The 13,152-nt window shown below is 46.8% G+C and overlaps 1 protein-coding gene across 3 annotated transcripts in view; it reads right to left on the bottom strand.

Moving 5' to 3' along the window:
• The window catches only part of LEKR1 (leucine, glutamate and lysine rich 1), a 35,722-nt gene that overhangs the window by 7,128 nt on the left and 15,442 nt on the right, over positions 1-13,152 (bottom strand). For all 3 annotated transcript variants that reach the window (XM_064385043.1, XM_064385041.1, XM_064385042.1), the window contains exons 6-9: positions 4,601-4,682; positions 3,082-3,159; positions 2,648-2,851; positions 1,527-1,608 (exon numbers count right to left, since the gene is read on the bottom strand). In XM_064385043.1, the coding sequence (XP_064241113.1) occupies positions 1,527-1,608; positions 2,648-2,851; positions 3,082-3,159; positions 4,601-4,682 (446 nt within the window). The remainder of the gene's footprint in view (positions 1-1,526; positions 1,609-2,647; positions 2,852-3,081; positions 3,160-4,600; positions 4,683-13,152) is intronic.

Raw genomic sequence — 13,152 nt, 5'->3', positions numbered from 1 at the left:
AGGAAATAAAGTGGAGGCTGATGTGCCAAGAGAGCACACTGGGCCCTAATTGACTTACAGCCAATTAAATCCCTCATTAATTAATACTGTAAAAAATGTGTGCCCCCATCTTTTCAGGAGGGATTTCTCCGAGGAAAGGGAGGCCCAGGGAGGGGCAGGAGCACAGCTGGAGGTGCCCAGGCAGTGACAGGAGGGGCACTGGGGCTCTGGGGGCATTTGGGCACTCAGAGATGGGGCCTGGTGCCCCTGGGGGACTTTGCCAACCTCAGTAACCCTGGCATTCCATAAATACCGTGTGTTCCAATGGAGTTATTTCTTAAGTTACTTCCTGAAAGTGACTTATTTTTGTTCCACTGAAACAATTTCAGGTTTAAACGTATTTTAAACAGAAAACTTGGCCCTCTGGTGCTCTGCAGTGCACAAACCAAAGGCAATGTTGTCACTTTGTCACTTTGCTGATTTTTTGGCTGCTGAGCCAAGTTTTGGGGCCTTGCTGTGGCTGCATTTTAATGGCTGTGACACCAAAGCTGAAATTGCTCCCTCTCCCTCCCACCAATCTTTATTTTGTTCTCATGTCAGGTTGAAAACACTCTGATTATGGAGCCAGCCTGATCCCCTTCCCAAATTATATCCTGTGACAGGGAAGTGAAGGGGTTTCCAAAGAAATGTAACTGATCCTAATTGCTGCCAGTCCCCAAGTCTTCCTGGGGCTAAATAAAGCTTTCAGACACTGAAACAAAAAATACAATCATTTCAGTCACCAATTATGTGAGGCTTAAATCAGACAAGTTACAATTATTGTTCAACTCTGCTTTTAAATTTTCCTTCACTGATGTATACACTTATTTTAATTTCTTATTATTTTTAATGTTTTTTAATTCTTTTTAATACATAAATATATTTATTTATTATTGTTTTTAATAGATGAATATATTTTTATTTCTTATTCAGTTCAGGGTTTTTTGGTGCTCCTGGAAAAAGCTGCAGATGAAAACAAGGTTGACAGGGTTGTTCATGGGAAGCAGCTTCCCAAATCCCACTGGAAGAGGCAGGAGGATATTATGAGGATATCCTTTGGACAAAGGATCTCATGGACAAGCTGTGGCTGCCCCTGGATCCCTGGCAGTGCCCAGGCTGGGCTGGGCAGGGTTTGGAGCCCCTGGGACATGGGAGGGATCCCTGCCACGGCAGGGGTGACACTGGAGGGGCTTTGAGGTCCCTCCAACCCAAACCAGGCTGGGACCCTGGGATTCCATGAACTTCAGCCAACGTGAAATGTGCTTTTGGAAACAGGAGGCTCCCCACTCAAACCCTTCCTGTGAGTCCAGGGCTTTGAGGCCCCAGCAGGCCCAGAGGCCAAAGGCAAACAAGATTTGTGTGTTCCTGGCAGAATTTTTGGCTGAGTCGCTTCCAAACCAGGCTGTGTATGATTCCAGGGCTCCACCACCCGTGGCACTGAGGATCATTCCCTGCTTTCCTGTGCCCTGTGTGGTACTGAGCCCCCCAGGCAGAGCCCCCAGGGTCACCTTGTCCCTCCAGGAGTCCTCACTCTGCACCTTCTGCCTCAGCGTCTCCTGCAGCTGCTCCGTCCTGCTCTTGAGCAGCTCCCTAAAAACACAAATTCCACGTAAATGGAATTTACATGTACTCTGCCCACACTGCTGGAATCCCCTGGCCTTGCAATGAAGTCCTGCTCGTCCTTGCCCCAGGAATCCCCACTTGGAATCTCCACCACACCCTCACTTGCCTCCTGAATTTCATGTTTTAAAGAAAAGTCGGTGCTTGATCCTCCACTTCAAATGGCTTTTTAATATTTCTTTGACATTTTCAAGACAAATTTCAAAGAACACAGAGAAACTTAAAATATTCCACCCATAACTTGTATTTCATGAACTTGGAATATTAGGATCATTAATAAAAAAATTGTAATGGGTTTGGAACGAAAACCACTGAGTGCTTTCTGTTTCTTATGGGGGGCTTGTAGGGCAAGGCTCCTGGAGAGGTTAAATTCCTGTCACTGATGTTGTTAACAACTTGTCCACCTCAAAAATTCCTCAGTATTCCCTCAGCCAGGGTCCTGGACAGGATCTGGTGCTTGGGGAGGTGTGGGAGCAGCTTCCCACCAGTCCAGGCTGGCTCTGAAGGGTCTCAGCTGTGAACAAAGCTGCCATGGTCCCTGGGACTGCTTTTGAGATGTGCAAAATAAAGCACTGGGCTTCTGAGGGCTGTTTTCCCTGGAATGGGATTGAGCTTGAGTGCCTTACTTTGGACTCCCCAACCTGAATCTGTATTTTTTTAATTACCTGCTGTAGAATCTCCATCTCCAGTTTACTCCTGACATCCACATGCTTGATTTCAGGATTCAGGAGTGCCAGGAGGCACCAACTGCTCTGCATTTCAGGGTTTGGATATTCCCTGCACCTTGGGCACAAAGAGCAGCTGAGCAGCTGCAGAAATGGAGCTTTGGGGCTCAGATCAAACTCCAGATGAAGCTCTGCACTCCAAGCAAACTTCTCTACTCCTATTTTTAATAGTACTTTTCCTTCTCTTCATCCAAGTTTTGTTTATCCCATTATAATTTAGAAACCCAATCCAAGGACCCCCAAAATCTCAGAATTTCCAGGAGCACCAGCTCAGCTCCCTTTACCTCTCCTGTTTCAGCATCAGCACCTCCTGCTCTGTTTGGCTCAGCAGAGCTTTGAGGGTTTCCAGCTCACTCTCTGATCTCCCAGTTCTTCTCTTCAGATCTTCTTCTCTCCTTTCTTTCTCAGCCACCTCCTCCTGTAAATGTTTGCAGACTTGTTGGCAAACGAGAAGGGATTCCTCCTTTTCCTTCAGCTCTTTTGTAAGTCTACAGATGAAATAAAGAAATAGCAGCATTGTAGTTATTATGTTCTTATTTATAGACAGAAATAATAATGTCTGGAAAATAAATATTGGTCAAAACCCCATGTGTTTTTTATGAAGTTAAATCTACTGACTTGACAGAAAATTTTTAATGTATTGCATAAAAACTGCATTAAAATAATAAAATGTTTGCTGTCATTGCTCAAAAATATGAAATATCATTTCAGCATTTACCTGGACTCAGCAATTCCATTCTCATATTTGATCTTTTTCAGTTCATTTTGACAGACATCAAGTTCTGTTGACTTCACCCTAAAAAACATTGGTAAAAAAGGATATTATCCAAAGAAATGAGCCTTTACTCCTGGATATCACTTCTGGGTGTATTTTCCTCCTTGCATTTTCCATTTCAGGTAAAAGGCCATGAACAGAAAGTTCTGTCAGCTCCAGCAATGGTTGTTAATAATTGGAAGTTACACTTCCAGTGCCATCTCAGCCTGCCCTGGATCACAAGTGTTGCAAACAAGAAGTGAGATCTTGCAACACTGATGACAGTTTTGAGTGATAAATGAATAAAATGGAACAAATCCCAATTTTGTAGGTAAAAGGGCTGGAAACTTTGCAGGTTCCATGTCATGATGTCACCATTGCACCAATTAATAACCATGGTTAAGGTTCATATTTACATTTAAACAGATATAGAATATGTTGTTTTATTAAACTGTGCCCATATTACTGAAATGTTAATTTACACTTGGAAGGCCCCCAGTGTTTATTTAACTGTGTTCATGACATCTTTGTTTCCCACTCAATCCTTACATTATCATCAAGTACTCTGTTGCTAAGCACCCCAAATATTTGCAGCTGGGCCGTGGTCAGACCCCCGGGTGAAGGAACTGAAAGCAGGAGGTGCAGAGCAGAGGAGCACAGTCCCTCTGCCCAGCTCCCAGGGACAGGGAGCTGCTGGTGGCACAGCCTGGCACTGCCAGCTCCTGAGCCTCACGAGCACCACTGGTGCCTCTCAGCATCCTCTGCCTCCTGGATCCCCTGGATTCTCCTGGAGGTGATGTCCCCAGCTGCTCCAGTGCCCACTGGGGTTCTCAGCACTCAGCTGTGGAATTTGTGATGTTTGTGGTGTTGGGGTGCCAGGCTCCTGCTGTGGGAGTGTTCTGGAAATGGGAGAAAATCCTGCAGTGGTTTGGGTTGGAAGGGACCCCAAAGCCCATGCTGTTCCACCCACACTTTCCATAGACCAGGTGCTCCAAGCCCCATCCAGCCTGGCCTTGGGCACTGCCAGGATTCCAAATTCCCTGGAAAACCTGTGCCAGGCCTGCCCACCCTCCCAGGAAACAACCCCTAATTCCCAACATCCCACCAACCCTGCCCTCTGGCAGTGCTCTATCACTACACATTCCTTCCTTCCTACATAAAATGTGTATATATGCACATTTTTAGTCCTGAAGCTAGGTGGGTTTCCCAAAATGCCTCCTACACCCGTGTGTTAGGTGAGGCACTGCATCAGCTCCTTGTCCCTGCTCTGCAGCTCCAGCAATCCCTGCTGCAGGAAGGAAGCCCTGCTCCCACAGCCAGGCTGCCTCAGCCAGGTGCTCAGAAATAATCATATGGAGATAAAATAGTTCCTCTGTTGGCCAAAACCTTCTCAGAGCACTGCGACAAGCAGCACTGGCTGGGAAAAAAAAAAAGTTATGTGTTTCATGTGCAGTGGGAAGCAATCAAGGAGTGGGAATCTTACAGCAGCAGCTTCTTGTAGTGGTCCATCTCTGCTGTCACCTTCTGCAGCTGCAGGCCAGCTGTCTCCACCTGATTTGTTAAATCTGAAAGCAAAAACACGAGGTTGTGTCTCTGTCAATGTTAAATCAATCCACTTTAGTGGTTTGTTTCCAGGTGGGAGCTGCAGCTCCTCGCTCCCACCTCAGACAGAGCAGTGCACGTGAGCAGAGTGACTTTACAGCAAAAAGCTGGGGTTTGTTTGTGTGTTTGGGGCTTTTTACCCCACCAGAAAACACCACATTCAACTACATAGAAACGTGAAATCAGATTGTTTGCTTTAAATCCGATTGTTGTACAGAGAGCACACAGATGCAGGAGGGTGGCCCCAAAACTCACCTGGAATTCACTTCATCTGAAACCCTGGCAGTAATTAAATGCTGTACTTGCCTTATCCTCTACATGTTATCCTTCAGAACACACCACCTCAGCTCCAATCAGCCACTGCCTTTTCCCCAGTACAATCCCTGGTTTTTTAGTTAAATTATCTCATTTGGTTTTGTGTGCCTTAATATCCCCCTTTTCTATGCTTTCAAATCCTAAGAACAGCCATAACTGGCAGATGAGAAGCCCTTTAAACTGAAGCAGCAGCACATGGCTCCATCAGATTCTCATCTCCATGAACATATCACAGAACCATGGAATGCCTTGGGCTGGCAGGGACCTCAAAGTTCATCCAGCCCCAGCTCCCCTCCACTGTCCCAGGCTGCTCCAAGCCCCATCCTGGAACACCTCAGGGATGGGGCAGCCACAGCAACTTGGGCATCTCTAAATATCCTCATGAACAAGAGCTGCCGCTCCAGAAAGCCTAAGAATGATTTGAAATCAAAGTTTCTACCAAAAGGACAGCACAACAAACTACATGGAAAAAAATCCAGTGACAAATCATTGCAACAGATCTGGAAGTGAAAGAAAAAACAAGATTATTCCTCAGAAAGCAACAGCAAACAAAGTGAGGTGACCTCGTCTCTGAAGGGAACAGCTCCCATGACAGTCCTTCAAAGCTCCCTGATGCATCTTCCCAGAAGCCAAATCTGCCATTCCTGTTCTTAAATTTATCATTTCACCCCCATTCCCTGAATTTCTGTAACTTTTCCCACGTGTCTCTGTCAGTCATTTCCAGCAATGATGATGGATGATCCCAGTGTGGGATTTCCTGCCAGCCACACCTTGTCTTGATAAATCCTACAAGTGGAAGAGTCTCCTCTTTTTCAGTAAAGGAAAAAGGAAAATAGTTCATAAGACTACAACAAAAATAACCAGGGAGAGAAATATACAGGGTAAAACACACAGGAGGAGCCAGACCCATTCCCAAACTATCAGCATTTATAAAGAGCTTTTTGAAGAGAAAAATAAAATTTCTTGGACTTGATTGAACCCTTGGGAAAATCATGCCCATCCTCACAGGCTGCTGTGGAGGAGTTTCCCAAACAGTTCTTTCTAAACTTTTAAAAATTGTTATTTTAAAAGATGTCTGCCAATAATTAATAACTGTGGTCTTTTTTAATTCTCCCTCAGTGTGGGAGTGTGGACACAAGTTCTGGAATAAAGGAAAAGGAGAGGGATGATGCTTGGTTTGGCTCTGTGCTTTGGGTGGTCTCTCTCAAAGCTGTTTCCTCTTTCACTCCATTTGTTCTCAGAAGTTTTCATGCTCACTGAGCATGGACAGGAGTTTTTCATGAGGGAATAGATGGATTTAATTACACAAATAGTTTCTGCAAGTCTTCTCTAGAGAGAATTCCCACCGAAGTCAATGGGAGCTGGTGAGCAGCAAGTCCCACGCCCATGGAGGCAGATGGCAATGAAAAGCATGGTAAAAATGAGGCCACCAATCAGGAGAATGGCAACACAAAGGAAACTGCAAACCTGCTGAACAGAGGAAAATGCACTCAAACCCTTATGTAAAAACGTTCTCTGGTAATGAAAATAAAGCCTATTGCAAAACGTGCAAAGAGCCCACACTCTGTAATACTGATACTGGGCTCAGTGCTCAGGAACCACCTCATCTCAAAGCTCAGCAAGCCCAGCCCATCTCAGTTTCATTTCTGTTGAATTTTACTTATTTTCGTGACTCAGAATGGCTCTCACCACAGTCACAAACCTTCCAGTAACCTCCTGTGAGGTGACAAGCACAGGGAGTGGGGGGCACAGCCCAACGAGGACCTGACGAGCCACAGAAACAGAAACACAACAAACTGGGGGCTGTTTCCTCTTCCTCGGGCAAATTGCATCACTGCAGCCCCTGGCGTGTGCACAGCGCCCAGCAGAGCCTGCCCACAGCTGGCTTTCAGGAATTTAACCACCCAGTTTGCATCCAAGGGCACGGTGCCCCAGCTCCTGCCTGGAAACAGCAACAACTGGTGAAGTTTTCAGTCAAAAATAAAAATAATAAGCAGCACATTGGGTAAGCAGCCACTCTGGAAGCCATCAGCTCCACAGCTAATTCCTACCAGATTCCCAGCGAGGCTGGATCAGAGGCACACGTGGAAGAGCTGTGTAATTTTCTGCTTTTCCTGCAAAACCTACAAAATCCAATCCAATATAATTGCTGACAATTTGTGGGTAATCTGGATGAAAGCTCAATGTTTCATACATGTGCACAAAAAAGATTATTTCCCTGCAGTTAAGACTTCATGGGGAGGTTCATAAGGCTCTCAAATAGCTCATGGAATCCCAGAATGGTTTGGGTAGGACCTTAAATGCCACCCAGTGCCACCCCTGCCATGGCAGGGACACCTCCCCCTGCCCCAGGTGCTCCAGCCTAGCCTGGGACACCTCCAGGGAAGGAGCAGCACAGCCTGGGGCTCAAAGCCATGTGCCATCCCCAGCAGGGCTGGGATCCTCCACCTTCCCTCCCCTCCACTCTGGGTCCCTCTCAGCCACAGGGACCAGCCTGGGAGCTCAGAGCTGGGGATGCTCCAGGAACTGGAACAGAGAGCACACAGAGCCCTGGGCAAGGCACACTGCAACCCAGCCCCTCCTGCTGGGGTTCTCGTGGATCCTGGGAAATAGGAAGTTGTAGCAATAATTTAAAACTTACTTGATAACTACCCCTTGCATGGGCCCTGAATTTGGCCAATCAGCGTTGCCAAAGGGGGCAAAAATATTTAATTTTTCTCAGAACACTAATTCCAGGCAAAGTCAGATGTACACTTAGCACAGATAGTTCCCAGTACATTTATTTAAAGAGCATAGCAGACAATCTGGGAGAAATATGAAATACATGCATGAAAAATTACAGTGTCAGAGCAGGAAAACGTTGCCTCACCACGTGTTTCTAAGGAGACCAAAGAAGTGAAGTAACACCCCAAGGCCCTGCACAGAACAGAGCTAATTCTTTGCATTTATAATAGCCCATGTACTGTGTTCTCTAAGATAATTTTTTTTTTGTCTATACAACAAAGTCCTTCTTTTAATTTGTGACTCACAAAAGTCTGGAAGGAGCCCAGGGATGGACTCCAGACTGAGATCCTTCCTGGAGACCTCACCAGTGCCATCAGGAGGTGTCCAAATCACCCAAAGCTGCCAGGAACTGGGAGCATGTGCCAGGAGAGGAGTGGCTGAGGTTTATCTCCCCCAGCACGTGTTGCTGACCACTGCCACACTGGGCTCCATGGCCCCCTGCTTCCTTCTTCCACCTTCATAAAACCAGCAGGGAAAAAGGAACCAGATTCTAAATGGTTTTGAGTGGCACAAATCAAGGGCAGCCTCAATAGAATAAACCAACAACTGCAAACATGGCAATCTCCAAGACCTTAAAAATCCTTAAATAGGGAAAAAGTGTTATTTTGGCAAAGCCTGCTCCCCTCCCACGCCCCAGTGACACAGAACAGGCACTCCTGCCCTCAGAAGGGCTGGCTTTGCTCATCCATGGCCAGAGCTCACACTCCAGCACCAAGGCCTGGGTCTAAAGCCTGAATTTTCTGCCTGTATTCCTGCCTGCTTGAAGCCAAGCTAATGGGGATGTGTCACAATTCCTGCAGACCTGCTTCTCCTACACATTAACACTGGTTTGAAATACTGGAAAAACTAAACAGGAAAAACATGGAGATTCTGACCTTAATTTTCCTTGGGGATAATTTGTTACCCTCAATGTTTAGGCCAAGCAGACAAAACAAAATACAACAAAGACAAATCCTTTAATACAGAATTATGGTTTGGGTTGGAAGGGACATTAAATCCCACCCATCCCACCCCTGCCATGGCAGGGACACCTCCCCCTGTCCCAGGTGTTCCAAGCTCATCCAGCCTGGCCTTGGGCACTGCCAGGGATCCAGGGGCAGCCACAGCTGCTCTGGCAATCCCAGCCCAGGCAGGAATTCCCAATTCCCAATCTCCCACCCATCCCTGCCCTCTGGCAGTGGAGCCATTCCCTGGGTCCTGTCCCTCCATCCTTGTCCCCAGTCCCTCTGCAGCTCTCCTGGAGCCCCTTCAGGCTCTGAGCTCTCCTGGAGCTGCTCCTCTCCCAGCCAGGCTCCAGAGGAGACCCTGGATTCCTGCTTTTCCTCGAGAAGCCAAGTGTGGCCCTTCTCTCAGTGACACCCCACCGCAGCCTGGTCCCAGCCCCTGGCAGGGAGCTGGGAGTGTGTGCCATGGATTCCTGGGCCTCCTCTGGCACTCGGGCTGCTGAAAGCTCTAATGAGCCATTGCCTCTCACCCTCTGCTCCAACAGCAGCCCTGTATTCCCTGGCTCTCAGCCTCCCCAGCCTTCCCACCGCGGCTGGAATTCATCAAAAAATACATTTCAACAGCACTTGTAGCTGGCTGAACTGCAGCCTGCCTACAGCTGCAGGCAACTATTCCCCCTCTGCATTTGCAAAGCTCCTCAAAGTGGCTTTTAAAGTGCCATTAAAGACACTCCAGGAGATGAAAACACCTCTTTTCCACGAGCAGTGCTAACATTCCCTCTCTTTTCCATGAGCAGGGCTAACATTCCCTCTCCTTTCCATGAGCAGGGCTAACATTCCCTCTCCTTTCCATGAGCAGTGCTAACATTCCCTCTCTTTTCCATGAGCAGGGCTAACATTCCCTCTCCTTTCCATGAGCAGGGCTAACATTCCCTCTCTTTTCCATGAGCAGGGCTAACATTCCCTCTTTTCCATGAGCAGGGCTAACATTCCCTCTCTTTTCCATGAGCAGGGCTAACATTCCCTTTCCTTTCCATGAGCAGGGCTAACATTCCCTCTTTTCCATGAGCAGGGCTAACATTCCCTCTTTTCCATGAGCAGGGCTAACATTCCCTCTCCTTTCCAAGAGCAGTGCTAACATTCCCTCTTTTCCACGAGCAGGGCTAACATTCCCTCTTTTCCATGAGCAGTGCTAACATTCCCTCTCCTTTCCAAGAGCAGGGCTAACATTCCCTCTTTTCCAAGAGCAGGGCTAACATTCCCTCTTTTCCACGAGCAGGGCTAACATTCCCTCTTTTCCATGAGCAGTGCTAACATTCCCTCTCCTTTCCATGAGCAGGGCTAACATTCCCTCTCCTTTCCATGAGCAGTGCTAACATTCCCTCTTTTCCATGAGCAGGGCTAACATTCCCTCTCCTTTCCAAGAGCAGGGCTAACATTCCCTCTTTTCCATGAGCAGGGCTAACATTCCCTCTCCTTTCCACGAGCAGGGCTAACATTCCCTCTTTTCCATGAGCAGGGCTAACATTCCCTCTCCTTTCCACGAGCAGGGCTAACATTCCCTCTTTTCCATGAGCAGGGCTAACATTCCCTCTCCTTTCCACGAGCAGGGCTAGCATTCCCTCTCCTTTCCACGAGCAGGGCTAGCACTCCCCTCCCCAGCTGCCTGCAGTTTTCCATCACCTCTCATCAGGCTCATCATGCAGCAGACCACCAGGTTTGGATTGGGAGCTGAAGTAGCCTATGGAGCAGGAGCAGCCAAAGACCAAAAATTCGGATTTTGGGAGCATCAGCAGCAATTTAACCCATCCAGAGCAAGGCCAGAGCTGTCATGAGCTAGAGCAAAACCACAAGGACTTTGGGGAGGAAAAATTAATTTTTTATTTGTGATTAAGTGAAGGATCTAGCTGGTAATAAAATGAAAGCAGAAATCTTTTAGGAGCCCGTGCTACTGCAGCCCTGCTGCTGGCAGCACTAAGAACACAGACACATTATCACCATTATTGATTTTGGATTTGGGGAAGCTGATTGATTAAACAATTACCCAGCAGACCTTACCGTGTGCTGAGCATTTTTCAAGACCTGTCACCTCCCTTAACTGGGTGATGCTCTGTGAGGCTGAAAAGTGCCTTGAAGGCAGCAATCCATCTGATCCCACAAATCCCCTGCAAAGGGGATCTCCAGAAAGCCTCCACAAGCATGAGAGCAAAAACCAACAGCAGAAACAACTGCTTGCTCCCTGCTCTTGCAAATGCCTGCTGTGATGTGAAATAATCATGACCTCACAATTCTGTGAGGAACATGCAACAGAAGAATCCTCAAAATATTGGTTGCAGAAAGGAAAATCCTTTAAAAACACACAGATCACAAATCCTGGTAGTTTTTATTATTTCTGGAGTGCCAAATTATTTCAAAGAGGGACTTTGGAGCAGTTTGTGGGAGGGGAAAAAAGCCAAATAAGGCAAAACCCCAAGCTCCCTCCAAAGCATGGACACTCAGGATGTGGCTGATTTCCACACCCCACTTTGGACAGGACAAATCCACTCCCTGGAACTGATTTCCAGTAAGATGTTTGTTCCCACTCATTTATTTTAATACAATGGCAAACTCATTTCATATTTAATGATTGTTTCATGAGAAACCCCTGTTTGGTATTTCAAAGAGAACCATTTTTATCAGCAGTGCATTAACTGGGTTTATTACCCCGACTCCCTAGAGCCAGACCCCTTGAAATCCTCCTGGATTTGTGTTTCACTGATCCATTCAGGAAGGGTGGAATCCAAATGCCTGAGCCAGCAGCTTTCCTGCCTTGAAACCTCCTTCTGGATACCCACATCAAACGTTTTACTGCTTCTTAATAACTCATTTATTAGCAAGTGACTGCTACATTTTATTAATCAATTTTAAAATGCCTCACATAAAACATCAGCCAGCTTAGATGGCATTTTTACTCATCATTAAGATTTTTCAGGGTCCTAATATTCTGTATTAATTCCATATATGGAATTAGCTATGTTTTCTCCATAAAATCTCAGTTGTTTTATATTTCACTGCAAATTTTCAGTGTGGGACAGTGGAAGGTGTCCCTGTCCCTGGCAGGGGGTGGAATGGGATGAGCTTTAAGGTCCCTCCCAACCCAAACCCCTCCAGGATTCTGTGATAATTAATTGTGATGGGCTGATGCAACATGCCAATTTAGGGAAGCAAACTCAGGTTTTCAGAAGATCCAAGAAGCCATGCAGGCCCTCCAAAGATACAGAACACACTAAACAATCTTTAAGAATATATTAAAATAGAGACTGCCAAAACCTCTCAAAATTTTAAGATAAGAACAAGGCAGTTCTGCATGGAGTTAAGGGGGGCAAAGCAATGGAAGTGTTTGTTTGCCATGCTCATGAACAAACCCTGAACTCTGCAGTAAGCAGAGGGGAAAGGGGCCTCAGCCAAGGGCAGTTTTCCCATCACATAAATACAGCAATGCAGGTGTTTGGTGTCATGATGCTAACCCACGTATTTCAGAGTGTGAGAGATCTCCTGATGAGGTTTTATGTCCACTGCTCCTTATAATTTCTACAAAGACAGAAGGTGTCTTTGCTGGAGCTTTTCAGCAGTATTGCTATAAAGACAAACCAATTCAATATTAATACATAAGATATTATTCTGTTGTTACAATCTAGTAATGAGTGCCGTGCCCATGCTCAGCGCCAGGGCTGGTGACTCAGGGATGGGATCTCACCCCTGCTGCTTCCACAGGAGCTGAAGGAGCACTGAAGTGACCAGCACTGTCACCTCCTGCTGTCAGTGTGTCCCACGCTGAGCACAGGCAGCTGGGGACTGCTGTGCCAGCCTGGGGACTCCAAACCCTGCCTGGAACAGCACGACCTCACAGGTGTCCCCAGGGTCCTAAAACACCTCTGAGCCAGAGCTGTGAATGCAAGAGAACAGAGACCCAAGGGATACCCACATAAATAATCCTTTTGCACTGAGTTTTTGTGTGCACACAGCTCCCAGGGTGTCACTGCTCTCACCCTTTTCAAGAGCATTCTCTGCTTCCTGAGACACAATCAAGGGCAGATCATTAGAGTCTGCTCTTTAATGGCTCAGAGAAAAGGGCCTGGCTGGTCTGTCCTGCTTTCAGAACTGCTCTGAGAGCCAGAAATCCTTCCTGGTCCTGCACTCAAAATGAGACCAATTCTTTGAATTTTACCCTCAGAACTGGACAATTAACAACAGGATTGTACTCCACCACCTTCAAGATTTTCCTCTTTTCCTTCACTTGCCCTCCCATCCAGCTGCCTGGTGCTCCTACCAGGGTTCCAGACTCCTTGGAATGACATTCCCTCCTTCTGACTGCAGACACCCACCTTTTATTCAGGCCTGTTGAGTTTTT

The sequence above is a fragment of the Passer domesticus genome, chromosome 11 (assembly GCF_036417665.1).
Source record: "Passer domesticus isolate bPasDom1 chromosome 11, bPasDom1.hap1, whole genome shotgun sequence".
NCBI classification, from domain to species: Eukaryota; Metazoa; Chordata; class Aves; order Passeriformes; family Passeridae; genus Passer; species Passer domesticus.
Note: the sequence above shows the minus strand (reverse complement) of the source record. Positions and strands in the feature narration are given on the sequence as shown.